We start from the raw sequence: 26,152 nt of genomic DNA on the forward strand, positions 1-26,152 counted from the left end.
GCCAGCTGTGTCTTTTGTCCTCAAATGTAGGTCGAAAAGCCAGTGTTGAGGACCTGCTCCGAGAAGAGCCGCAGAAACAGGCATAGCACGTCTGTCTCCAGACGCGCTCTCATTTTCACATCTGGGGAATTCAGACAAAACCAGCATCGTTATCAGCATTTTATAAATGGCAGAACAAGAGTAAAGACAGGGCTGGTCCGTGCCCCAGAGATGGGCTGCCACAGACAGGCTGGTGTTTGGAGAGACTGTCTTTTCAGAGCTGTCTGGAGCCAAGTCCATCAGAGGGCTGGGAGACAGAGCTTCCTGCTGCTCTGAGGCTGGCTTGGCCTCTGGGCATGCTGGGGGGGAGGGGCGGTCACAGAGCTGCAGGGGGCAGGGGTGTGGCCAGGGCTCAGACCTGGCTCCAGGAACCGGTTCCCTTAGTTGCTGGCAAGTTCCACCCACACCTTGCCAAGGTGGTGGACTCAGGGTGCATTCTTGGACCCTTCCTCAGGTCCCAGGAAACCTCCTCGCAGGCCCCCTCCACCCAGCAGGTGCGGGGAAATGACCGGAGCCCTGGGCATGAGAGCAGCTTTGCCATTGCCACCTGGGCTTGGGCAGCTGGGGGGCAGGGGTGGGGGGATGTCAGCCCCTAAGGGGCCTGTGCAGGAGAGTGGAGACCTTGTCCCACCAGGCAGGGGCTTGTGCAGCCTCCTTGGGGTGGGGTTGGGGCTTGGAGTTAGGGTTCCTTTAGACTGGAGCCCCAGCAGCTGCAAGCTCTCCTGCTGGGCAGAGTGAAGAAGGGGAACTTGATTATGCTCAGCTTGTCTCACAGACCCAGCTCGGCCGCTCCTGGCTGGAAGCTCTGTGTTTTCCTTAACGCTCCCCGAACGCTCTTGGCCCTGAGCCATCAGCACGGTTTGCTACGATTCCACGGCATAACCATACGTGTCCACAAGCAGTTCCCTGCTGCATGGCCAGGCCTGTCTGTGCTCTCAACATCCCTCTCGCTTCTGGTGTTGGGGAGCCATCTCCCATTTCTCAGAGGTCCCAGAATCTCCTGGGCAGTGGGGTAGAAAGTCTGGGTGGGAACTAAAGACGGAGCACAAAGCAGTCTTTGTAGAATTGGGACATCGACTGTCTCGGAGCTGGCAGGAACCACGCCTGTTCTGTTCACAGGACGGCAGGCTCTTACACTGGACCAAGGGCTTGTGGTCAGGTCCTGGTTTCCACAGTCTCCACAGAGGCAAAGTCATATTATCCCAGGCCTTTCCTGGTGCACGACTTTAAGGTTTTAGGTTGTGTAATTATAGATCTAGAAGAAACTTCCCAGATAAATCAGCTGAGCACTTTCACTTTACACCTGAAGAAACAGGCTCGGGCATGTGGGTGGCTAACCCAGGTAGGAGCTTGTTAGCCGAGGGGAGTGGCTGCCATGTCTTGCCACCTCCTGTGTTCAGGGACTCTGCCTGCCTCTTACTCGTGTGTGTGTGTGGCCTCTTTGGGAACAAGGCTCAGCACAGTGAGACATATGAATATCAATTCAGTTCAGTCGCTCAGTCGTGTCCGACTCTCTGCGACTCCGTGGACTGCAGCACGCCAGGCCTCCCTGTCCATCACCAACTCCCAGAGCTTACTCAAACTCATGTCCGTTGTGTCGGTGATGCCATTCAACCATCTCATCCTCTGTCGTCCCCTTCTCCTCCCGCCTTCAATCTTGCCCAGCATCAGGAATATGTAGGTTGATATTAAGCGACATGAAGGACTTATAACATTTAAGAAGTCAATTCCTGTGAGCTTGTTTCGGGTTTTCCTTCTTAAGCCACCAGGTGGCGCTCTCTCCCCAGCTCGTCACCCGCCCCCGCCCAGCGGTGTGGGAGGAGGGGAGGCAGGCCCCTTCATGGGAAACAAAAGACAGGCCTGGAGCTGGCTGCTGCTGCTGCTGCTGCTAAGTTGCTTCAGTCGTGTCGGACTCTGTGTGACCCCAGAGACGGCAGCCCACCAGGCTCCCCCGTCCCTGGGATTCTCCAGGCAAGAGTACTGGAGTGGGTTGCCATTTCCTTCTCCAATGCATGAAAGTGAAAAGTGAAAGTGAAGTCGCTCAGTCGTGTCCGACTCCTAGCGACCCCATGGACTGCAGCCCACCAGGCTCCTCCGTCCATGGGATTTACCAGGCAAGGATACTGGAGCGGGGTGCCATTGCCTTCTCTGGAGCTGGTTGAGTGGTTCTTAATTTACTCGAGTGCCTGACTTCCGGAGCTCAGTGGATGACTGGGCCGCATGGTTCTCTACTCCAGTCTTTCTGCCCTATGCCTGGTGTGTTATAAGAATGAGGGATGAGACCTTCCTCACCGCAGGGCTCAGCAGCACATGTGGCCCCCTCCCCGAGAGGGGGTCTCCTGGGAGCTGCAGGGGTGAAGGGACCCTCTGAGGCCTGGCAGCCCCTCCTCGGGGTCTGCAGGACCCAGCCAGGAAAGGACCTGAGAGCAAGGCCAGGAGCCCTTGGGTTCTAGCCCGGGTGTCAGTGTCAGGCAGGTAGCCTCCCCCTTGGTGTGTCCACCCGTGTGGAGATAGTCGGGGATCCCCAGGGGCCCCTTCAGAAATAGACGCTGTGCCCACCTCTGGGCCTGACCCCACGCTGGCCGTCACTGTGCCTGGAGTTCCTGCCGGTGACCTGCCCTCTGGGTTAAAGCCACTAACACAGCGCCACCAAAAGGCCCGTGTTCAGTGCTAAGGGTTAACATCCGAGAAGGGGAAGGCCTACGCTGTTGACTGCCCACCTCACACAGCCCAGGCCACGTGTGGATGTGCAGGGGGAGTGGAACACACGGGTCAGTTGGGGAGGGGGCGGGGAGCTGGCACGATCTGGGGAAGGCAGGCCTGGGGGAGGTGCTGGGCCCTGACTCGGGGAGGTCCCAGGGCACACACCCAGCTGGCGGGAGGCAAGCGTGGGCAAGAAGCAGAGGCCATGGAGCCTGCCTATCACTAGCGCTCCCTCGGCTAGTTCCGGACACTGCAGAGTCGGGCCTGTGCTGGGTGTGACCAGCTATGCCCGGGAGGTGGCCCACACGAGCCCTGCTGGGGCTAGGCCCTTCCTCATGAGGAGGAGCTGGGGGCTGCGGGGGAGATGTGACAGGTAGCTGCACCCCCCCAGACCTCACACACATCCTGACCAACAGGGCATCTGGCGGCCAACCACGAACAGAAATGCTCTGGGAACGACTGTCATCTCCTGAGAGTAAGATTGCTGGTCTTGACCGCAAGCAGAGTGGACACAGCTCCCACTTCCTGCTTCCTGTCAGGGTTCTGGGGTCCAGCCCGCAGGAGCAGGGGCCTCTGGGAACAGGGACGGAGGGGCCGAAGTTGGATGGGGACAGCAGGGCTCTGCCTGCTGCCCGCCACCCGGTGCTGCCGGCCTTCGAGGGTCTCGTGCGTGCCCTGGGCTGGGCAGGGCTGGGGAGTCCATGCTGGGGGAGTCTGTGACACGTGCCTCCCTTCTCAGAGCTGCCTGGCTGGCATTGGGAAAACACAGGGCACACGGAGAGGACAAAGAGCTAGAAACTCGGAGGCATTGCCCTCCTGCTTTTCCAGTTGAGTAAACTGGAGCTATGCAGTCCGGTCCCAAGGTCAAGGGGAGAAAGTTGACTACTCACAATGCCAGTCACAAAGTTGCTGTTAGCTGTTTCTTGATGCCAGACTGCAGGGAGGGCAGGAGATGAGATGAGTTAATACTTTTGTGCCCTTGAGAAGTGACAGGAAGGGGCCACACGCTGACACACAGGCAGGACAGGTCGTCTCCTCCCCTGTCCTCACGGAGCCGGGGTCCCCACGGCTGTGGCCCTGTGGCTCCATGGATCTGACAGCCGGGAGGACACCACCCCCACCCCGCACAGTCAGCCCGTGCTTGTCGCCTGCACCGTCCACCCCACGCGGGTCCTCTCCTCCCTGCCCCGTTGCCTGGCCTCCCCGACTCGCGCTTGCTTTTCCCGGTCATTCTGGTAGAGGGAGGGACGATGAGGGAGCCCAGGTGAACGCCTCCACCCAGCCCGTGCTGCTGCGGTTCACAGAGTCATCGGAACAAGTTGACCCTCTTGCTCTGCCTTCAGCAGTGGGCCTTCTGGCCTGGGGCCATCAGAGGCCCCGCGGGAGGGCGCGGGAGCCACTCTCAGGACAGTGACCGGAAGCTGGGAGACTGGAGGGAGATGATGTTTGCAGGAGCCCAGATCCTGGTGATGTGAGGGGTAGGAGGGGGACTGGGCATTCTGGAACCTTCCCTCCTGCCTTTCCAAGCCTGGCTGCCCTTGTTTCCCTTTCCCCAGCCCTCTGCTGCCCTCTCTCTCTCTTCTCCATCTACACTGGACGCCCTGTTTTTCTGTCCTTTATTTCTAGCAAGACTGAGGATTGGGGCTACTTGAATGAAGATGGAGAGCTCGGCTTGGCCTACCAAGGCCTAAAGCAAGTTGCCAGGTCAAACGTGTGTCTTTCTTCCCGTGTCTGTTGTTCTGCCTGCTTGTGCCTATGCTTGATTATTTTTCAGCTGGAGAGGATGCAAGGGTACAGTTCACAGGGGTAGGGCAGGGAGGAGTGTCAGAGGGAAGCCCCTTGCATCGCCGTCTGTCACTTTATGTGGAGGCTGCTTGTTTGCATCAAGACAATGGCTCTTGATGGCTCACTGGAACCTTGAAAACCACCCGGCCCAGCTCCCTCATTCTGTGGGTGAAGGAACAGATGGGGTTAGTTAATCTGCTTAGCAGGCTCTCAGCTCTCTCCTCCTCCTCCTCCTCCTCCTCCTCCAAGTCGCTTCAGTTGTGTCCGACTCTGCAACCCCATAGACGGCGGCAGCCCACCAGGCTCCCCCGTCCCTGGGATTCTGCAGGCATGAACACCGGAGTGGGCTGCCATTTCCTTCTCCAATGCATGAAAGTGAAAAGTGAAAGTGAAGTCGCTCAGTCGTGTCTGACTCCTAGCGACCCCATGGCCTGCAGCCTACCAGGCTCCTCAGCTCTCTAGGACGGTGGAAATTTAATTCTGGGATTCCTGAGTCTGTGCTACTTCCATGCTCCATTTTGACCATCCTGCGTGCAGATCAGCCCAGAGCCCTGGCTACATCTGTGCTGCTGGCCCAGCTCCAGGCAGCCTGCCCTCCAGCACACGTGATAGTCCCCATCGTGGTAACTGCTTGGAGCTCACCCGGGCTGAGTGGCCCGGCCCCAGTGTGCTGCGGTGTCAGCGTGTCTGGCCTCATGCCTGTGGGGTGAGGACACTGGGGCTTGTAGGGAGTGAGGAGCTTGCTGCCTGCATGGAAGGTCCGGAATGTGGACCTCGTTCCATTTGCTACCAGAGTCTGAATCCTGCCCTTCGGCCATCAGCCCTGGGGGAGCAGCCTAGCACAGGAGATTAGACAAACCTGCTGCTGCTGCTAAGTTGCTTCAGTCGTGTCCGACTCTGTGCAACCCCATGGACTGCAGCCTACCAGGCTTCTCCGTCCATGGGATTCTCCAGGCAAGAACACTGGAGTGGGTTGCCATTTCCTTCTCCAATGCATGAAAGTGAAAAGCGAAAGTGAAGTCGCTCAGTCGTGTCTGACTCTTACCGACCCCATGGACTGCAGCCTACCAGGCTCCTCCGTCCATGAGATTTTCCGGGCAACAGTACTGGATTGGGGTGCCATTGCCTTCTCCCAGACAAACCTAGACAGCGTAATTAAATAAGCAAAGACATCACTTTGCCAACAAAGGTCTGTGTTAGTCAAAGCTATGGTTTTTCCAGTAGTCATGTATAGATGTGAGAGTTGGACTATAAAGAAAGCTGAGCCCTGAAGAATTGATGCTTTTGAACTGTGGTGTTGGAAAAGACTCTTGAGAGTCCCTTGGACAGCAAGGAGATCAAACCAGTCAATCCTATAGGAAATCAGTCCTGAATATTCATTGGAAGGCCTGATGCAGAAGCTCCAATATTTTGGCCACCTGACGTGAAGAGCCGACTCATGGGAAAAGACCCTGATGCTGGGAAAGATTAAAGGCAGGAGGAGAAGGGGGTGGCAGAGGATGAGATGGTTGGATGGCATCACTGCCTCAATGGACATGAATTTGGGCAAACTCCAGGAAATAGGGACAGGGAGGACAGGAGGTGCTGCAGAGCATGGGTTCACAAAGAGGCAGACATGACTTAGCAGCAGAGCAGCAACAGAAGGAGCACAGCCTGACCATCATGTCCCGCATCTGCTGCCAGCACATGGCCAGCTGCTCAGGGCTTTAGCACAGCATCACACATCTGAGACTGCCAACAGTAGAGGGGGCGGAGGTCCTCAGCCTTGTTCCCCAGAAGAGAAAACAGGCTCAGCAAAGTTGGGTGAGGGCCATGCCAGCATCCTCGGCCTGATGCTAAGCCAGGGCTGGGCCGGGAACCTAGGGCCTCGAGCACCGTCTTCCGAGTTCTGCCTGCCAAGGACATCACAGAGGTCCTGGAACAGCACCAAGAGCCTCTCTCATTGACAAAAGAAAGTTCAGGTTGGCTGGCTCTCTCGGCCACATGTCTCCTGGCTATGGGTTCAAACTTGTCCCCACCTGTGAGCCACGTGACATCTGGCTCCATTTTCTCACTGGTAGAATGTGGATCAGAATCAGACCTTCCTTCTCAGGTTGTTGTCAGGAATAAATGCAGATGAAGCACTCTGTACACACACCTGGCATGGAGGAAGCATGGAATAAATACTAGCTGTTGCTTGTATTATAACGGCTATTTTGGAGTAAGATCAAATTCCTGCCCCATCTAGACGTTTGCTTTATTTTGGGTTGGGAGTGGAAATTGGATGTGCTTTGATATGTAATGAATTTATTAATGGAGTGAAGAAGGCACAGCCCGATGACGCATCAGGACACCTGCCCGACCTGCCCTGGGACGTGGCCTCAGACCTGTCTTGGCTTTAGTGGTCTCACCTGCCAGATGAGGTGGCCAGCCTGGGGCTAGGGCAGAGGTTCTCAGACCTTGCAGAGAACCCTGGCCGTAAGCGCACTCATAGCACAAAGTGGGAACTGATCGTTTGGGTAGAGTTCCTAGAACCTGAGCCTTCCAGTCTATTTCTCTCATTAAATTTATAGCTTGCTGGTGATTACTTTCAGTTTATCGTAAGCCAAGATCGGATGTTATCTAAATATCATGTGTCCCCTTAAAGTGCTGGCTTAGTTGCCAAATTATTTTCCACAGAACCCTCATTATTGCTTTCCTTTGGTGATGAGTGAGTGACTCGGTCGTCCCCCCGTCATCCCTTCATTCATTCGTGTCACTTTGCTGAGCTGGCCCCCAGAGCCTAGCATCGCCCCCGATGCTGCTGTGGAGCTGACCAGACGTGCAGCTCCGTCCACCTGGGACTTTACAGTGGAGACGTTCCCCTTTCTCTCGCTCCCTCCTGCCTTGGGGCCGTTAGCACCTCCCAGACTGACAACAGAAATACCAGAACCACATGGTACTTCCGGTCACCATCTTTATCTGCATCCCAGGAAGAGGACGACCCCAGTTGGGAGGCGTTTGATGAAAGTTTCTTTAAATCGTTAAGCCCCAGAAGATAGCACCATAGTCACAAAATCAGTAATTAACCTCTTAATGAGGACGCTGCTTCAGAGCCTTCCTTAATTCCTGGCCTTGCAGATGAAATGGGGGTCTCCCAGAATTGCTCTGTCTCCCAAAACTTCTCCCCAACCTTCCCCAGATCTTCTCTAGGTGTTTCTGCCACTTGTCATGACAGCGGTGGATCTTAAACCTCCCCCTGATCATTTGCAATTAGTCTTAGCTTCTGTTTGAACTGTGGAAAAATGTGTATAAAAGGCCAGAGATGAAGTGGTGGTGAGTGGAGGGGGGGGAGGGGAGTGGTCATAGTAGTTAGGTAAATAAAAAGAATAAAAAAAGAGATCTAATACTTTGCCTTTCTCAAACTTGCAGAAAACCTTCTAAAGGGGAGATATGCAAGTAATACAGTTAGTTCTGTCTACCAGAGTTTTGTCTTAGCGAGGAGATTCTTGTGAACTTCGGGGCAGATATTGACGCTTTTACTGAAAAGATGCTCTAAGAAATGTATTTCTGCTGATCTCTTGACATGGAGACAGTCTCTCAACCCCAGACCAGCAGACTGTGCTCAAGAGCGAAGGATGAGGGGATGAGAGTGGTGGCGAGATAGGCCTGAGGTCAGGGGTGCTGTGTTGGACCTTGATTCCCTGTCCTGCAAGAGGAAGGCTGGCCTGCTTGTCTGCCCAGCCCCGCGGCCCCGCTTCTCACCCCCCGACCCGTGTCCATCCCCTGTGGGTCTCATGCAGTTGCTGCTGCTGCTGTGTCCCTGCTCGGCTGCCCCCTGTTGCGTGTCGCTCTGTGGCCCCTGTCTGGGGGCGCAGACTCCAGCCCCGCTGTCGTCTGTTCTCCTTCCTCTGGGTGCAGGTTGCTGGAGGCACAGCTGCAGGCCCAGAGCCGTGAGCACGAGGAGGAGGTGGACAATCTCAAGGCCCAGCTGGAGGCCCTGAAGGAGGAGATGGACAGGCAGCAGCAGACCTTCTGCCAGACCCTGCTGCTCTCCCCAGAGGCCCAGGTGGAGTTCGGCATCCAGCAGGAGATGTCTCGGCTCACCAACGAGAACCTGGTGAGTCCCCGCACCACGCGGGGCCCGGCCCTGGGAGGTCACGCTCTCAAAGCCAAGGGGACCAGTGGTGGCCTTTCACCAGACAGACAACGTTCATGTCTTTGGCCCTATGGCAGGAACAGAGAGTCTAGAACTCTCCCGCCAGCAAGAATGCAGAGCTGTTTTGTTTGTCTGTTAACATGCAACTGGCCTCCTGAAAATTTAGCAGCCCTTCTGGAAGAGCTTCCAGGTCGTGCAGGTCAGGAATTCTGGCAGGGCCCAGTGAAGGCGGCTCATCTCTGCTCCACTGTGGTTGGAGGGGGCTGAAGGATGCAAGGCACCCCCAGTCCCAGGTCTGAGGCCTCGGTTTCCCTCCCGGGGTCTGCTCTCTGCTGTTTACGTGGCAACTGACTTCCAAGAGGATAAGGGGGAGGCCTCTTAAGATCTAGTTCCAGAACTGGCCCAGGGTCACTTCTGCCACCTTCTGTGGGCCAGGGCAGGTCTGGGCAGATTGAGTGGTGGGCGGACTCCCCACTCTTGCTCGGAGGGGCAGTGGGGGGAGTGGTCGGTGGCCGTCCTGGCAGACAGTCATCGAATGAGCCTGGGCAAAGGCCAGAGAAATGAGTCTCTGTTCTCAGAGATCTCAGGCGGGTGGGGGAAGCAAGATGGAAAAAAAGAAGAGGAGGAGAAATAAGATGGTGTTTCCAAAAACCCAATTCTACATGGGAATAACAAATACTGCAGAAAAGGGTTGTGGGGGAGGCTTGAAATGAGGCAGGAGGCGTGAAAGGGATGTCGCCCCTGCCAATGGGCAGAGAGGAGGAGGAGGGGGGAGCCCGGATGTCTTCCAAGGCTCCACAGTTGCATGGCTGTTGTGTCACAGAGTCCGTAATGGTCACGGAGCTCCCTGCGGGGACTGGGTGGCATTAACGCAGTGCCAGGTCCCAGGGGCTGATTCCCCGCTGGGGCTGTGGCTGCTGGGAGTCTGGCAGCCCCTGAGGGGCCCCAGCCAAGGGCCTGTTTGGCTTCTGGGCCTCAGGTAGCCTTGCTGGCCTGTGGGCTTGTCCAGCAGACGCCTCTCCAAGGCACTCTCGTGCCTTCACCTGTCTGTTTCTTCCCCAGGGCACCGCCCAGCCACCTGGGGCCCTGGAGGCTGAGGCTCTCCTGGGTGTTGCCGTGACAAACAGAGGAGGCTAGGCCTAGAGGACTGAGGCTCAGGCAGGGTGCCAGGCGGCCTGAGCAGGGAGGAGACTGCCATCTAAACTGAGAGAATGCTCTGACCCATCCCCTGCTTTGTGGGTCCAGACCGGGAAGCAGTGGGGGTGGGAGGTGAGGGAGCTCCTACTGGAGCCTGAGCCTGGCCTCCTGGTTGGCAGCCTGGCTCACCAGGTGCCAAAACCACCACCCCCGCCCCCCTCCGCCCCTCCCTCCAGGGTGGGATTAGATGTGTTCTAATCACACTGCTGAAATGCAGTACTTGGATGCAATCTCAAAAACAACAGAATGATCTCTGTTCATTTCCAAGGCAAACCATTCAATATCACAGTAATCCAAGTCTATGCCCAAACCAGTAACACTGAAGAAGCTGAAGTTGAACGGTTCTATGAAGACCTACAAGACCTTTTAGAACTAACACCCAAAAAGATGTCCTTTTCATTATAGGGGACTGGAATGCAAAAGTAGGAAGTCAAAAAACACCTGGAGTAACAGGCAAATTTGGCCTTGGATTATGGAATGAAGCAGGGCAAAGACTAATAGAGTTTTGCCAAGAAAATGCACTGATCATAGCAAACACTCTCTTCCAACAACACAAGAGAAGACTCTACACATGGACATCACCAGATGGTCAACACCAAAATCAGATTGACTATATTCTTTGCAGCCAAAGATGGAGAAGCTCTATACAGTCAACAAGCCTTGACTTGAAAGCCTTCCTCAGCGATCAATGCAAAGAAATAGAGGAAAACAACAGAATGGGAAAGACTAGAGAGCTCTTCAAGAATGTTAGAGATACCAAGGGAACATTTCATGCAAAGATGGGCTCGATAAAGGACAGAAATGGTATGGACCTAACAAAAGCAGAAGATATCAAGAAGAGGTGGCAAGAATACACAGAAGAACTGTACAAAAAAGATCTTCATGACCCAGATAATCACGATGGTGTGATCACTCACCTAGAGCCAGACATCCTGGAATGTGAAGTCAAGTGGGCCTTAGGAAGCATCACTACGAACAAAGCTAGTGGAGGTGATGGAATTCCAGTTGAGCTATTTCAAATCCTTAAAGATGATGCTGTGAAAGTGCTGCACTCAATATGCCAGCAAGTTTGGAAAACTCAGCAGTGGCCACAGGACTGGAAAAGGACTGGAAAAGGTTCATTCCAATCCCAAAGAAAGGCAATGCCAAAGAATGCTCAAACTACCGCACAGTTGCACTCATCTCACACGCTAGTAAAGTAATGCTCAAAATTCTCCAAGCCAGGCTTCAGCAATATGTGAACCATGAACTTCCAGATGTTCAAGCTGGTTTTAGAAAAGGCAGAGGAACCAGAGATCAAATTGCCAACATCCACTGGATCATGGAAAAAGCAAGAGAGTTCCAGAAAAACATCTACTTCTGCTTTCTTGACTATGCCAAAGCCTTTGACTGTGTGGATCACAATAAACTGTGGAAAATTCTGAAAGAGATGGGAATACCAGACCACCTGACCGGCCTCTTGAGAAATTTGTATGCAGGTCAGGAAGCAACAGTTAGAACTGGACATGGAACAACAGACTGGTTCCAAATAGGAAAAGGAGTTCGTCAAGGCTGTATATTGTCACCCTGCTTATTTAACTTATATGCAGAGTACATCATGAGAAACGCTGGGCTGGAGGAGGCACAAGCTGGAATCAAGATTGCCGGGAGAAATATCAATCACCTCAGATATGCAGATGACACCACCCTTATGGCAGAAAGTGAAGAACTCAAAAGCCTCTTGATGAAGGTGAAAGACGAGAGTGAAAAAGTTGGCTAAAATCTCAACATTCAGAAAACGAAGATCATGGCATCTGGTCCCATCACTTCATGGCAAATAGATGGGGAAACAGTGGAAACAGTGTCAGACTTTTGTTTTTTGGGGCTCCAAAATCACTGCAGATGGTGACTGCAGCCATGAAATTAGAAGACGCTTACTCCTTGGAAGGAAAGTTATGACCAACCTAGATAGCATATTGAAAAGCAGAGATATTACTTTGCCAACAAAGGTCTGTCTAGTCAAGGCTGTGGTTTATCCAGTGGTCATGTATGGATGTTAGAGTTGAACTGTGAAGAAAGCTGAGCACTGAAGAATTGATGCTTTTGAACTGTGGTGTTGGAGAAGACTCTTGAGAGTCCCTTGGACTGCAAGGAGATCCAACCAGTCTATTCTGAAGGAGATCAGCCCTGGGATTTCTTTGGAAGGAGTGATGCTAAAGCTGAAACTCCAGTATTTTGGCCACCTCATGCGAAGAGTTGACTCATTGGAAAAGACTCTGATGCTGGGAGGGATTGGGGGCAAGAGGAGAAGGGGACGACAGAGGATGAGATGGCTGGATGGCATCACTGACTCGATGGACGTGAGTCTGAGTGAACTCTGGGAGTTGGTGATGGACAGCGAGGCCTGGCATGCTGCGATTCATGGGGTCGCAAAGAGTCGGACACGACTGAGCGACTGAACTGAACTGAACTGAATCACACTGCTTCCTTCTGCTTTTAGGACCTTAAAGAGTTAGTTGAGAAGCTGGAGAAGAACGAGAGGAAGCTCAAAAAGCAACTGAAGATTTACATGAAGAAGGTCCAGGACCTGGAAGGTAGGGTGTGAGTGCGGTGTGAGTAGGTGTGTGTGTGTCCTGAGGCACAGGTGTGCTCCCTCAGGGAGGGGCCTCCCCACCCTCCCCACCCCAGACACTTGCTCCACCTGCTGCTGCCCCCGCCCAGCGCAGACACGTGATGGACTCACGCAGACCCTAGGAGCTCGCCCAGTCTCATTTTGCTGGTATCTTCACTCACAAACACAAACTTAGCAAGTGTTCGCGTGCTGACTCCAAGCTGTGTGGAAAGGGGACGTTGCCTCATGGACCGCCTTGGAAGGGCTGAAAGCTGGAAGGCAAAACTTTCTGGTTCGAAAGATCGCTCTGTAACATGAAGCCAGAAACCACGGGGGCCCCCCTCCGTGCTCTAGTAGTCAGGGAGAGAGGCCAGTTCCCTGGGTAAATGTCCCACCTGGCATCTGGCCCAGAGAGGTGAGGCAGAGACTTCGGTGGACCTTCCAGAAACACCCAGAATGTTCTTTCTCTGACTCCCTGCTGTAGGTCTGATCATATTACTCTCCATCCCTCTTTGCACATCCCACCTTCCTGGGAACCCTCCTCTGGTCCCCTCACCAGCTGGGATGCAACATCCCTCTCCACTCCTTCCACCTGAGCTCAGGAGTCACGTGCTCAGGGTCCAGTCCCCTCGTTCACTCCTAACACCACGTGCCTACCAGGCACGTTCCCATCACAGGGGTCAGTTTGTTAATCACCCGCTGATGTCCACCTGCTGCTCTTAGATGAGGCTCTAGGAAGGCAGGACTGTGTCCTGCTCAGCCTTGAGCTGTCGCCCCTCATACCCCACGTGCCTCTCCCCATCTTTGGATTTCTCTTTTCTGTTCCTAGACTTCTCAGTCTCCCGGTCACTCAGATTTTTTCTTCTCTCCCTTCCTCTTCCTTCCCTTCACCCTCCCTCTTCCCTTCTTTTTCCCTCCTCCCCTTCCCCGTTTCTCATTGCTGGGGGAAGGGGGGAGAAGCAGCCCCCCAGCAGAATGGTTGTACATCCTGCACCTGCCATCCTTCCCAAGTTCTCTCTGGTCCACAACCCACCTTCTGCCATTCTGGGTGTTTCCCGGCCCCTCTCCTGAGTGGATCCGGTGCCCAGTGCTCAGGTCTCCTTGTCACATGTGTGACCCAGACTGCAGGGTAGACCATGTACGGAGTGTGGGAGCCCAGCGAACCCAGAACCCTGGGGCCCAGACCCTGGCCCAAACCCTGCCCACCCAGGATGCCCGGCTCCCAGGCCTGAGCTGGAGATCTCTCAGTTCGTGCTCCATCCCTCTGCCCTGCTCAGCTGCCCAAGCCTTGGCCCAGAGTGAGAGGAAGCGGCACGAGCTCAACAGGCAGGTCACCGTGCAGCGGAAGGAGAAGGACTTCCAGGGCATGCTGGAGTACCACAAGGAGGACGAGGCCCTGCTCATTCGGAATCTGGTGACAGGTCAGCCCCGCCTCCCGTCCGCCTCCTGCACAACCCGCACCCCACCGACACCCCCACCCACTTTCACCTGCCCCCTCGAGCTGCTGCGTTTCTGACGAGCTCCCAGGTGAGGCTGATGCTGGGGTTAGAGTGTGGGCTGCCCCCAGAGTGTGTTTGCGGGGGCACCCACAGGGCTCTTGGGAGCTGCTTTCCTTGCCACCCTGGGCCTGGTTTGCCAGTTGTATCAGCTCCGACCCCTCTGGTCTCAGCACCCCCACCTGGCTTCAACAGCCGCCTGCAGGGCCAGCAGGGAGAGCCTGGGCCAGAACCAAGGGGTCTTTGGAGGCCTGGTTCTCTGGCCCCCGAGCTGCTAGCTCCCTTCTCTGGTGCCTGAGTTCTCATGTCTGTAAGACTTGAAATATGACAGAGGTCAAAGTGCTGTGTTGAATTGTTCGAGTGTGAGGAACTCAAAAGAGTTGGAAGAACAGAGCGTGATTTCAGCCTGGCACAGGTTTTGGTTCAGCTCTTCGTTTGGGATGTTTTTAGTAGCTGAGTATTTTGCTCTTTTTATAAAGGTTAATTTCCCCTACCACCCCTACAATTGCCTGACAACTAAATGTGACGTAAGTTCACCTTAAACAGGCTGTGTCTTGTTCAAATGCCGTTAGGAAAGAACCTTTAATCTCCGATGAATGAAACTCAGAGCTCACAGCATCAGAGTAAAACAGGGTGGAGGGAGTAACACTGGCTGCTGTGCCAGCTGACGGGCAGTTCCCCACGCGCATCGCTCAGGTGGCTCCAGGCCTCCACAGAGCACTTGGCCACCTTCCCTCTAAACGACTTCCCACATGAACTGGGGGAGGATTTCACTGACGGCAGCTCAGGTGCCCAGCGCTGGCTGTTCTGTGGATGATGACGAAAAGTAGAGCCATGGTCCCCACCCCCAAGACGCTGCCATTTAGCTGCTGCAGGATCCCAAATCACAGTGGAAAGTTCCAAGGCAGGAGAAGCTATTTGCAGTCCGCATAGGGGTCAGGCTCAAAGCCAAAAGGTTTAGAAGTCTGGGTCTTAAAAAAAAAAGCACATTTTTTTTTCTGGAAAAATGTTATTGGCTTTCTAATTAGAGTCAAGGGCCAGTCTGCAGTCATCTGTTAAGCCTATGAGATGCCCAAATGTTAACCAGGCATCAGAGTATTATGGCCTGTAGGTGTATATTTGAGGTCAAGTACCCCCTGGAGATGCTGGCAGCCCATGCCGAGCCCCAACCCCGGACTCCCTGGTGGAAGATCTGAGGATGTTGCCCCTTCCTTCCCCCAGCCCACCTGCTGGTGGAGGGGAGGTGGCCTCCCTCGTTGCTTTGAGGGGCTCGTGGGACCTGGATGAGGTGGAGGTTGGGGGTGGAGGTAACAGGGATGTGGGGTGAGGGCTGGGGCTGCAGTCAGCGTGCTTGGGATCTGAGGCCCGGGGCCTTGTGCCTGGGCCTCGTGCTTGCCTTTCCACCTTGCCGGTCCCTGGTTCTTTCCTCCTCCTCCTCCTCCTCTGGGCCCTACCAGCACCCCTTGCTCTCAGCCTGGTCTGTGCCTCCCTGAACCTCCTCTGGAATGGCAAGCAGTCTGACAGCTTCTCCCTGGTCTTCTGAGGGCTTTGGCAGGAAAGGGCCGAGAGGCCAAGCAGGAGTCTGTGGTTCACGGGGAGGCTCACCAACCCCTTCTGGTCCTTCTGGGGCACACAGCCCAGGGGGCAAGGGGAAGGCGGGGCAGCAGCTTCTCCTGACCACACCCCGGTTAGCGCTGGCCACGAGGGAGGTTGGTGAAAGGGCTGTCAAGCAGTGAGGCGGTGGCTGGAGCCAGTCAGGGCCTGCTTAAGCTGCCGCTTCTGGCAAAGTGTGGGCAGCTGCGGCCGTGGGGTTGCTGAACAGAAGACCAGATGGGCTAGAGGTTGCTCTGGCTCACCCAGCCCCTGGCCCGCAGGCTCTGTCTTTGGGACCAGGCCTTGTCTTCTTGCTGCTGAGGAGGCCACTGTGTCCACAGCAGGAAGTGCTCGTGCAGAAGCCTAGGGGGTCCTTGCCCCGGTCCCCTGATTGGGGAGCCTGTTCCTGCCTTCAGCCAGCCTCTGGCCATGGGCCCCTTCTTGGCAAGGACTGTGGCCTGTGCATAAACTTGGGCAGGGAGCCCGCCCCCGCCCCCCCCCCCCCGGGGGATTCTCTTCCTCTGTGTTGTAAGGACAAGGTGTGACAAGCCTATTTTAAACAATTAGGAATGTGTTTGTTGTTTGTTGTTTTTTAACGCGTTTCTGAAATACTGGTAGACAGGGTCCAAAGGAATGTGTGTGTATCCAGGGCATCTTCTCCCCTACTCCTCTGCCAGCCCCCCACCCCCACCCCGAGGAGCTTCAGGAACCTGGGGAGACTGTATGACGGGCCAGGATTCTTACAACCCTGAGCATCGAGCAGCGTCTGCTGTTGAGCTAATCATTGCTGTCTGTTGTTGGCAGAGTTGAAACCGCAGGTGCTGGCGGGCGCGGTGCCCTGCCTCCCAGCCTACATCCTCTACATGTGCATCCGGCACGCGGACTACGTGAATGACGACCTCAAGGTACACTCCCTGCTGACCTCCACCATCAACGGCATCAAGAAGGTCCTCAAGGTCAGTGTCCAGGCCCCAGGTGCTGGTCTTGTGGGGAGCTGGATGAACCCAGCAGCTCACTGTCGCCTCAGTTGCAAGTTCCCCAGAATCTCCAGGTCTGGAGGGAAATGCTGCCTGATCTCTAGACAAACAGGACCCCCACGATGTTACACTGAGTGCTCCCCAGCACCCCCTGTGCTGGACCCCAGACAGTTAAGAACCTGCCAGGCCATCTTGCCCAGCTGTCAGGGCAGAGCCCAGGGCTGCTGGAGTCAGGCTTATCTGTCTCCCTTGGCTACACTGTAGGAAGACTTCCTGTTTGCTCCGGACCTTGGGATCCAGCTTTATCTAGAACCCACCCTTTCATGGTTGGTCCTCCCATGCTCTGCCTTCAGCCCAGTGACCTAGTACTATATGGCCCAGTTGCACCCCAGTTTTCTCCAGTGAGACTCCCAAGTGGCCCTAGACCCCAGCCACTCCCCGCTGGATGTGCACCAGGTCGTGCGTCCTCCCTGGGGCTGGAGGAGCAGGAAGGCAGCCTCGCGGGGAGGGCCCTCTTCCGTGTGCCCGTGAAGAGTAAGGGTCCGCTTGTCGCCAGGCCTGGCTGGGGCCTCCTGGGTGAGAGAAGGCAAGGTGGATGCGTCAGGACAGATGGGAACTACCTCTTCATACCCAGGCACATCTTCCTCTTTTCACAGAAGCACAACGAGGACTTTGAGATGACGTCGTTCTGGTTGTCCAATACCTGCCGCCTCCTGCACTGCTTGAAGCAGTACAGCGGGGACGAGGTGAGTGTGAGATGAGCCCAGGCCCCTGGAGGGCACGGATGCCACCAAAGTGCCCCGTGTTTTTCAGCAGTTAGGTCCTCGTTTCCTTGGGTGCAGCAAAGCGTGTTCCACCTCTGAGCACCTCAGACCCCAGGTCAGAACAGGGGCAGGGTGGAGAGGTGTCGGTCCTGAAGCCATCTCTGTTTTGTCCACATGTCATCCTGAGCTGTTTTGTGTCCCCTGAGGAGAGGGTGTGCTGTCTCTGGGCACCTCTGGGACCTCTGACTCTGTTCACTGAACCAGGAATAAGGCAGTCCTCGATGACCCTGAGGGCCCCTGGAATGAATGGGAAGATTCGTGGGGAAATGTTTGCATAACCTGTCCATCATCTAAGAGCTCCCCAGGAATCTCCCTGAAAACCCCGTGAACTTAATTTTCTGAAGCAGCCCTAGAAGGGCCCCGTTTCTTGGAACGTGGCAGAAAGCTCAGTGGTCTGGCGGGTCAGGCTGTGTCCGAAGCCAACCAGTTAGTCTGTCTGTTCCAAGACAGAGATGGTCTAAGAGAAGAGGCGAGGTGTAACTGAACTGCAGTTGTGCAAACTGACCCTGAAACCCAGCTTCGTGCTTCTCATCAAATTCAGTCCCTTCATCTAAGGCCCCGACTCACCCCATCACTTATTAATGTTCTGCTCTGGAGCTCTAGGGTCCAGCTTTTTCTAGAACTCATCATTCCCACTGTTGATCCTTGAAAAACCTTCTCCCATGCTTTGCCTTCAGCCCAGTGACCTAGTAACATACAGCTCAGTCTCACCTCCGTTTCTCTGATGAGACTCCCAACTTGTGCCCAGATGCTGCTCACACCTAACGCCCTGCAGGCCTTCTCAGCTTGCCTCCTCCCTTCCTTTCACAGTCTCAGTCTCTACACTCCCCACAGTGTAACTCAGTGAGGTGCAACAAAAAGCTTTGTTCCATCTTTTGTGCCAGAAGAAGTTTTCACAGACTGTTCTCTCTGGGATAATAGAAGAACATGCCGTGCCAGGCAGTCTCACCACCCTCGGAATGGGACTTGACTCCCATCTCTATCCTAGAATCTGAACTTCATTTCATCACCTGTTTTTATTATGAAAGGGAGTGGGTTAATATTAAGGAAATAGTGGGTTTATTATTGGAAGAAATGGGGCTCATTTCAAACCAGATATTCTCTGTTTCCTAACATTATACACAATGTCCCTAACATTATACACAAGCTTTTACTTTAAGCAGAAAACTGTATTTAAGGTTATCTCCCTGAAAGTCACTTGACCTAATGCTGTCTGTACTCTGCAGGGAACATTACATAGGGCTCAGGAGGACCAAGCACTCTGTTACGTTGGGCTACTCTTTCCTGTGCTTATATTCCCAGGGACAAGTCTTGAATCACAGTGTAACCAGATCTGCATAGCCTAGACAACAATTATCTTGTTATCCCCTCTTCTGCCTGCTTTTGTTTTCTTTAAGAATTGCTTTGTGACCTGACATAGTATGAGAGGTATTGCTAGAGACAGTCACCCTTTTGAAAACACTGACTTTTTGGCTGCTCTTGATTGCTTTTGGCCTGAATACAGAGATATTGTTCACATGAGTTCTTCTGATATTAGCAGCTCTCTCAACTTGCATATTACTTCATCTAGTTAACAGGGAAAGCTCAGAAGACATGGTGCTATAACTGTGGAATCATCTTGGTTCATCCATTAATTCTGATACTCAATGATAGGCTCTACATAAAATTTCTCATTGTAAAAACATACACTCTGAGCCAGGTACTTCTTCAGGGACTTGTGTATAGTCTTAATATTTTAGGGTAACCTGGTATATTGGGACAAGAACTGGGTTAAGATGCAGGAAGCATGGATCCCTCTTTTCCGGGACCTGCTGCCAACCTGCACTTTGCTGCCTCAGGGAGACTTCAGGGATTTGGACCAAATGATCACAGCCTTTTGACTAAGCAGTTTTCCGAGTCCTCTGTCATGCTAAGTTTTGACTCTGCCTTCAAATTTAAGAGCCATCCTTGAGAACTGGAAGAACTGACAGGGTCTTATAGGACCTCACCTGAGCAGACAGAACCTGAGCGGTCTCCCCACAGTAGGATACCTCGAAAGTGACTGGAGGCCTGGAGGTCTTCCTGTGCCTGGCACTCAGCACAGCACCTGTCTCCCTCTGCAGGGCTTCATGACTCAGAACACTGCAAAGCAGAATGAGCACTGTCTTAAGAACTTTGACCTCACTGAATACCGCCAGGTGCTGAGCGATCTTTCCATTCAGATCTACCAGCAGCTCATTAAAATCGCCGAGGGCCTCTTGCAGCCTATGATAGGTAAGCTAGCACTGGAGATCTTCAGCGCTCATCGTGGAGTCTGATGTGAGGGTAAGCGCTCCCTCTGTTTAGGGAACCGGCTATCTTAGGACAGCCCTCAGAAAGCCCAGGCTCTTCCCAGAAAAGGCAGCTAAGGAGGTGTATGCCGCCTACTCAAAAAGAGTCATGAAACCTTCAACACCAGCCCATCAAAGCTGCTTGAGTAGTGAGAATATAGATCACTTTCCCTCTATCTCCTTTTTCTGTAATGTACTGTATTATTTTTTCCCCAAACTAATTTCCATAGGTACTAAATATAAATTCAGAAAATGTAAATGCATACACAGTGACAAGATATAATACTCTTGCCCATGTATATGCTTTATTCATGGAAAAGGGAAAGAATTAAGTATGTTCATATAAATGAACACAGTAGTAAACACTCATGCAATAAATATTTATTGAACATTCTGTCCAAAGCAGGACACTTGGGCACTTGCCATGATATCAGAATTGAAAAATAAGAGCAGTTATTTTTTGTGTTAAAAGTAACACACGTGTGCATCACTCACTGTGCTCCTTAAAGGCTGGGGAGGTTCTGAAGCACATGGACAGTGTTTTCCCCAAGTTCGGACAGCATAAGTAGGTTGTAAATGAATGCCAAGTAGGACAGGGTCCCACATGCCATCCAGAAATATATCCCTTGGGGTAAGATTCATTCCAAATCCTTCTTCTTGTCTGAGAATCTTCTTAGGAGGAGCTAGTTTATTCCCACCAGACATAGGGAGAACTGGGGATATTTCATGACTCAGACAAGGTGATAGTTAATTGCATCAGTTCTAGAATTGGACAGACCTGGGTTCAAAGCCTGGCCCTGCCACTTCCTGGTAAGGCAACCTTGGGCAAATTATTTAATGCTTCAATTTCCTCACTAGGAAATGGGTTGTTGGAAGATTAAAAGGAATACTGAATGTAAAGCACCTGACATGTAATTAAGTTCTGTGCATTAACTATGACAGAGAAACTCATCTAAGATTTACATGGTCAGAGAGGGATGGAGAAGAGCTGTTTGAACAATTGTTGGATGATCTCAGAGTCCAGGCCCAGGTCAGTGGCCAGGCCAAGACTACACCCACGTTGCTCAATTCTCAAATTTTGGTCGCTCAGCACAGAAGCCAGTACAGAATTGAGTTGGTTTTACCTTTTACCTGTGTCCCATCACCAATAAATTTAAGCGAAGATTTAGTCCACAGGTTTAGCCCAAGATTTCTATGTGGAAAACTTAACTCGGTTGTAGAGATCAGCCTATTAGAAATCGCATGCCAAATGCTCTAAGTTCCTGAGCATCAACTCTGGGCAGGATCATGGCCAAAACCCTGTGTGATCCGAGTGACCCTGAAGCAGATCTGATTTGGGAACATCCGTTGCTCTAATCGCGCTTTGCTTTCAGTGTCGGCCATGCTGGAGAACGAGAGCATTCAGGGTCTGTCCGGGGTGAAGCCCACGGGCTACCGGAAGCGCACCTCCAGCATGCCGGAAGGAGACAACTCGTACTGCCTGGAAGCCATCATCCGCCAGATGAACTCCTTCCACACGGTTATGTGCGACCAGGGCCTGGACCCCGAGATCATCCTGCAGGTGTTCAGACAGCTCTTCTACATGATCAATGCGGTGACGCTCAACAACCTGCTTCTGCGGAAGGACGTCTGCTCCTGGAGCACAGGCATGCAGCTCAGGTAGGCGAGCGCACCTCAGCCCACCCCCAGGGGAGGGGACACCCCACACGCCAGCTCCACTCACACACGGGGGACATTTGTCTCTGAAAATGACAGCCAAATCCCAGTGGCCGTCCTTGTCACAGGCAGTGTGTGACTCAGATCCATCACTTTTTTATTTGTTGATGAAATTCATCACATACCGAGGAGGCTGCTGCTGCTAATTCGGGTCAGTCGTGTCCGACTCTGTGCGACCCCATAGACGGCAGCCCACCAGGCTCCCACATCCCTGGGACTGTCCAGGCAAGAACCCTGGAGTGGGGTGCCATTTCCTTCTCCATTGCATCACAGTGAAAAGTGAAAGTGAAGCCGCTCAGTCGTGTCCGACTCTTAGCGACCCCATGGACTGCAGCCTACCAGGCTCCTCCATCCATGGGATTTGACAGGCAAGAGTACTGGAGTGGGGTGCCATTACCTTCTCCACCGAGGAGGTGAGCTTGGTAAACAAATCAGTTCAAAGCTCAAACATTTGCAGACTTTATAAAGGTTGTAAATATGATTTGGCTAGGTTGGAGAGAAAAATCGATGATTTAAGAGGCATGATGGCTCACTGGAGTACAAATATGTTTGCAAATGTTAAATGTAAGTTGTTTTAACTCAGTATAGTTAATGCCTCTTTTCTTCATTAACTTAGTACAGACACTTTAGGCCCTTCGTCTTGGCTTGGTTTTATCACCCACTCATTCCACAAACAGTTACCGAGCGCCACATACTTGTCACGCTCTTGCCCACATGGGAGAATCAAGAGGAGGAGAGTGGTAACACTAGTGGTAGCTGGGCTTCAGAAGAAAGCCACGAGGTGAGCTCGTCCCGGTGAAGCCGGAGGACAGGCATCACCGGGCGCACTCTTCCTGTGTCTAAGGTACAACATTAGTCAGCTGGAGGAATGGCTTCGGGGAAGAAACCTGCACCAGAGCGGAGCTGTTGAGACCATGGAACCCCTGATTCAGGCTGCCCAGCTCCTGCAGTTAAAGAAGAAAAGCCCCGAGGATGCTGAGGCCATCTGCTCCCTGTGCACCGCCCTCAGCACCCAGCAGGTACGGTCACTGTCAGCCAAAGGGACTCAGGGCCAGGCCAGCTTCCATTCCAAGTCAAAGGTTGTTTTCAAAGCACTCTGGGCCTTTTTCTGCCCTGGTGATACAGTCCTGAAAGTTCAGTCCATTGGATGTTCCTGCATGAACCAAAGATACTTTGGTCTGCCAGTAACCCTCTGGTCTTTCTTATTTACTTAGAAAGATCAGGTAGTCAAACCCACAAAGCATCAAGCTTAAGCACAAAGGTTTTTAAACACTTACAGAGAGTTCTGGAATGTCTGTCACCACAAAATTTAAATTTCTTTCAGAAATTGGCAGTAGCATCTGGCATTTGGCATTAAATTGTTTCCTTTACAACTATAATTCATTACATTCGTATTTTCACTTAGACTTCATATGTGTTATTTTATTTTATTTTTTGATATTTATTTGGCTGCACCAGACCTTAGTTTCAGCATGCAGGATCTTCAATTTTTTTAAGTGGTGACACGAGGGATCTTTAGTTGTGGTGTTCCAACTCCTATTTGCAGCATGTGGGAAGTACTAGTTTCCTGACCAAGGCTAGAACCCAGGCCCCCTGCATTGGGAGTGTAGAGTCTTAGTCACTGGACCACCAGGAAAGTCCCTACATTATTTTAAATAAAGTCAGTAAGCATCTGACTTTAAATTTTCTTTCCTTTCCCCCCCAGAAGTTGCATTTATACTGGGTCTCAGTTGCAGAGATAGTTTGTTGTTGCCGTTCAGTCGCTAAGTCATGTCCGACTCTTTGCGACCATATGGACTGCAGCACACCAGGCTCCTCTGTCCTCTACTGTCTCCCACAGTTTGCTCAGGTTCATGTCCATTGACTAGGTGATGCTATCTAACTATTTCATCCTCTACCACCCCCTCTTCTTTTGCCTTCAAGAAGTACTACATCTGTCAAAAGATAAATCCTGTCCACACATAGGTGACCTTGCCCTCCATCATGAATGTGCCTGTTTAGAAATGGGCCCACCACAGGGTGGGGGTGCAAAATGAGACCAGCATGAGGAAATCGGGATTTTCCATATTAAATCATGCACCTTCTCTCTGCCCAGCACCTAAAGAACAACAGGATCCACATTCACTATTGCAAGTAAACATACATTTCCTTACCACCTCTATTAGATACTCAGAGATGAAATGACAAGCTCTTAAGAAAGCTGCTTCCTTCTATACGTGTTTACTGAAAGTTTTGAAACTTAAAATTTTGCTTTCATAAGTTTATTCCTAGACTGTATCTGGCACCGCTCTGCCACTGGGCAGGCCACTTCCCCCACACAAAGAATTACCTTCTGTTTAGATAGGAGAAAAACCTGCTCTTTAGTAAGTGATTTTGGGGGGTGGTGAGAGGTAGGAAAGTGCTGTTAAGACCTTTGTTATAAAAGGTAAGATACCCAGAACTCTTTTAATGAAACCTTTAAATGGCTAGTAGATAAGGCGCTGAAGACTTCAGGCCAACAGTTTCCTAAAATCCTCATTAATTCATAAGTCATAGAGCATGGGGGAGGGTTGGGCAGATATATAGGAGAAAGGAGTCAGTAAGAGAGCTCAGATCTCCCAGGCAGAGCTTTGGGACCCTAATTTACTAAACGTGGATGCCTCAATGTCAGTCCAGCTGCACCTGAATTGTGGGTCTTGTCCACAGAGAAGTGTTCTCTGGTGCCAATGTCATATATTCTTTAAGGTTCAAAAGTGATTTTACGTTCATTTAGCTCTGTGCTAAACTTTTGTTTTTATTCCAACAGATTGTCAAAATTTTGAACCTTTATACCCCTCTGAATGAATTTGAAGAACGGGTGACAGTGGCTTTTATACGAACAATCCAGGTGAGTTTTAAAATAGTAATCAATTTTATAAAGTCCTAGGATAAAACACGGAGAAGGCAATGGCACCCCACTCCAGTACTCTTGCCTGGAAAATCCCATGGATGGAGGAGCCTGGTGGGCTGCAGTCCATGGGGTCGCTAAGGGTCGGACACGACTGAGCAACTTCCCTTTCACTTTTCACTTTCCTGCATTGGAGAAGGAAATGGCAACCCACTCCAGTGTTCTTGCTTGGAGAATCCCAGGGATGGGGGAGCCTGTTGGGCTGCCGTATATGGGGTTGCACAGAGTCGGACACGGCTGAAGCGACTTAGCAGCTTAGCAGAGGATAAAACAAATAAAAGAATTGGTAGTTTAGAGTTTAACCTAGCTTCTTTTTATTAGTAAAATACTGCTTCCATTATAGTCTAGAGGACCTTACATTCTTAGGTATTCTCTTTTGGTAAATAACCTACCATATATACAAGAAGACTGAACTTTAATAATCTTCGCCTCTTGGATTTTACATTGTTTAAGTATTATTTCATTGACCATTGTGTGTGTGGAGAAGGCAATGGCACCCCACTCCAGTACTTTTGCCTGGGGAATCCCATGGACGGAGGAGCTTGGTAGGCTGCAGTCCATGGGGTCGCTAAGAGTCGGACACGACTGAGCGACTTCACTTTCACTTTTTCACTTTCATGCATTGGAGAAGGAAATGGCAACCCACTCCAGTGTTCTTGCCTGGAGAATCCCAGGGGCAGGAAAGCCTGGTGGGCTGACGTCTATGGGGTCACACAGAGTCCGACACGACTGAAGTGACTTAGCAGCAGCAGCAGCATTGTGTGTGTGTGTTAAGTCACTCAGTCGTGTCTGAGTGACAGGTGGGGAGCACCCTGAGGAGACATAATACTTTTTCAAACTTTTAAACTGTCTCTTCAGCCAGTGAAGTAACTGTCAGTCCGAATCAAGGATAAAAAGAAATGGGAGAAAGTGATTAGAGAAGGAGGCAGGAAAAGCAGAAAAGAATAAATTACATTGAGCATCATGTATAAGTAGAGAAGAGAGGCTGAAGGTCAGGGGAGGGTGCCAGTCAGATGGAAGCTTGTTCTGTTAAGGGCAGTGGGGGAACTCCAGTGGTTTGTTAAAGATTTGGGTCAGAGAGAACCAGGCAGAGAGTCACCTCCATAAATGTTATATCGTCAGCTGCTGAAATGACTGATGGCAGAAGCCACTGAGTTCTCTGACATGCCACTGTTTTTATGGAGAGCTGAGAATTTACACAAAGCAGAGGGCATATTTCTTAGACAGTCTTTTTTTGCTTTTAGATATCTGAGACACATTAGAGGGAGAGCTCTAACTGCTTATAAATTGGCACTGTATAGGAGAAGAGAGTTCAGGCCAAAGGTCAAAGAATATGAGCCAAATCACACTTGAGGTTTAAGGTAGTAGGAAAAAGGCAGTGGAAGTTGGTCCAATAGTCTCTGGAGACACATACAGTGAGATTCTGAGTCATCCTTAGCAGTCAATCCTTGAGTCCATCAATTATGTCAAAAAATGTTGTGTGCATGTGTGTGTGTCTGTGTCTGTGTGTGTTTGCCAGCTAGGGTTTTGGTTTTGTTTCTTCCTACACAGTGCTCAGAGGAAAGGCTGGGACGGTTCATGCCATCCTCCTATACTTGAACCTTATGTAAGATAAATACAAGTTGCTTTTGCAAACCATTTGCTAGGATAAAATATGCTGATGTGTAAGAATGATTCCTGTGAAATGACTACCTTGTGAATTTTAAATAAATACATATATACCTTTTGCTCCTGGATTGTAGTATAGGTATTTTCTTTTTTGTCCCATTTTTATACTCTCCTTTAAATTCTTTACAATTTCTTCAAACTTTAAAGGGTTAGTGTGACTCTAAGGTGGAGAAATTAAAGGGTCTTAACTTTGCCAACAAAGGTCCATCTAG

General features: G+C 51.8%; 1 protein-coding gene and 1 long non-coding RNA gene across 3 annotated transcripts in view; one reads left to right on the forward strand and one right to left on the reverse strand.

Moving 5' to 3' along the window:
• MYO5B (myosin VB) overlaps positions 1-26,152 on the forward strand; it is a 331,025-nt gene that overhangs the window by 298,485 nt on the left and 6,388 nt on the right. The window contains exons 30-39 of one of the 2 annotated variants that reach the window (XM_025273190.3): positions 4,369-4,446; positions 8,407-8,605; positions 12,321-12,414; positions 13,709-13,852; positions 16,325-16,476; positions 17,154-17,243; positions 19,424-19,574; positions 21,004-21,289; positions 22,191-22,365; positions 24,132-24,212. In XM_025273190.3, the coding sequence (XP_025128975.3) occupies positions 4,369-4,446; positions 8,407-8,605; positions 12,321-12,414; positions 13,709-13,852; positions 16,325-16,476; positions 17,154-17,243; positions 19,424-19,574; positions 21,004-21,289; positions 22,191-22,365; positions 24,132-24,212 (1,450 nt within the window). The remainder of the gene's footprint in view (positions 1-4,368; positions 4,447-8,406; positions 8,606-12,320; positions 12,415-13,708; positions 13,853-16,324; positions 16,477-17,153; positions 17,244-19,423; positions 19,575-21,003; positions 21,290-22,190; positions 22,366-24,131; positions 24,213-26,152) is intronic. The other variant, XM_025273191.3, reaches the window with a different exon arrangement.
• LOC123331220 overlaps positions 16,095-26,152 on the reverse strand; it is a 28,804-nt gene continuing 18,746 nt past the window's right edge. The window contains exons 2-3 of the long non-coding RNA XR_006547756.2: positions 19,310-19,442; positions 16,095-17,558 (exon numbers count right to left, since the gene is read on the reverse strand). This is a non-coding gene — a long non-coding RNA (uncharacterized LOC123331220). The remainder of the gene's footprint in view (positions 17,559-19,309; positions 19,443-26,152) is intronic.

Source organism: Bubalus bubalis, chromosome 22, assembly GCF_019923935.1.
Source record: "Bubalus bubalis isolate 160015118507 breed Murrah chromosome 22, NDDB_SH_1, whole genome shotgun sequence".
In the NCBI taxonomy this organism is placed as follows: domain Eukaryota; kingdom Metazoa; phylum Chordata; class Mammalia; order Artiodactyla; family Bovidae; genus Bubalus; species Bubalus bubalis.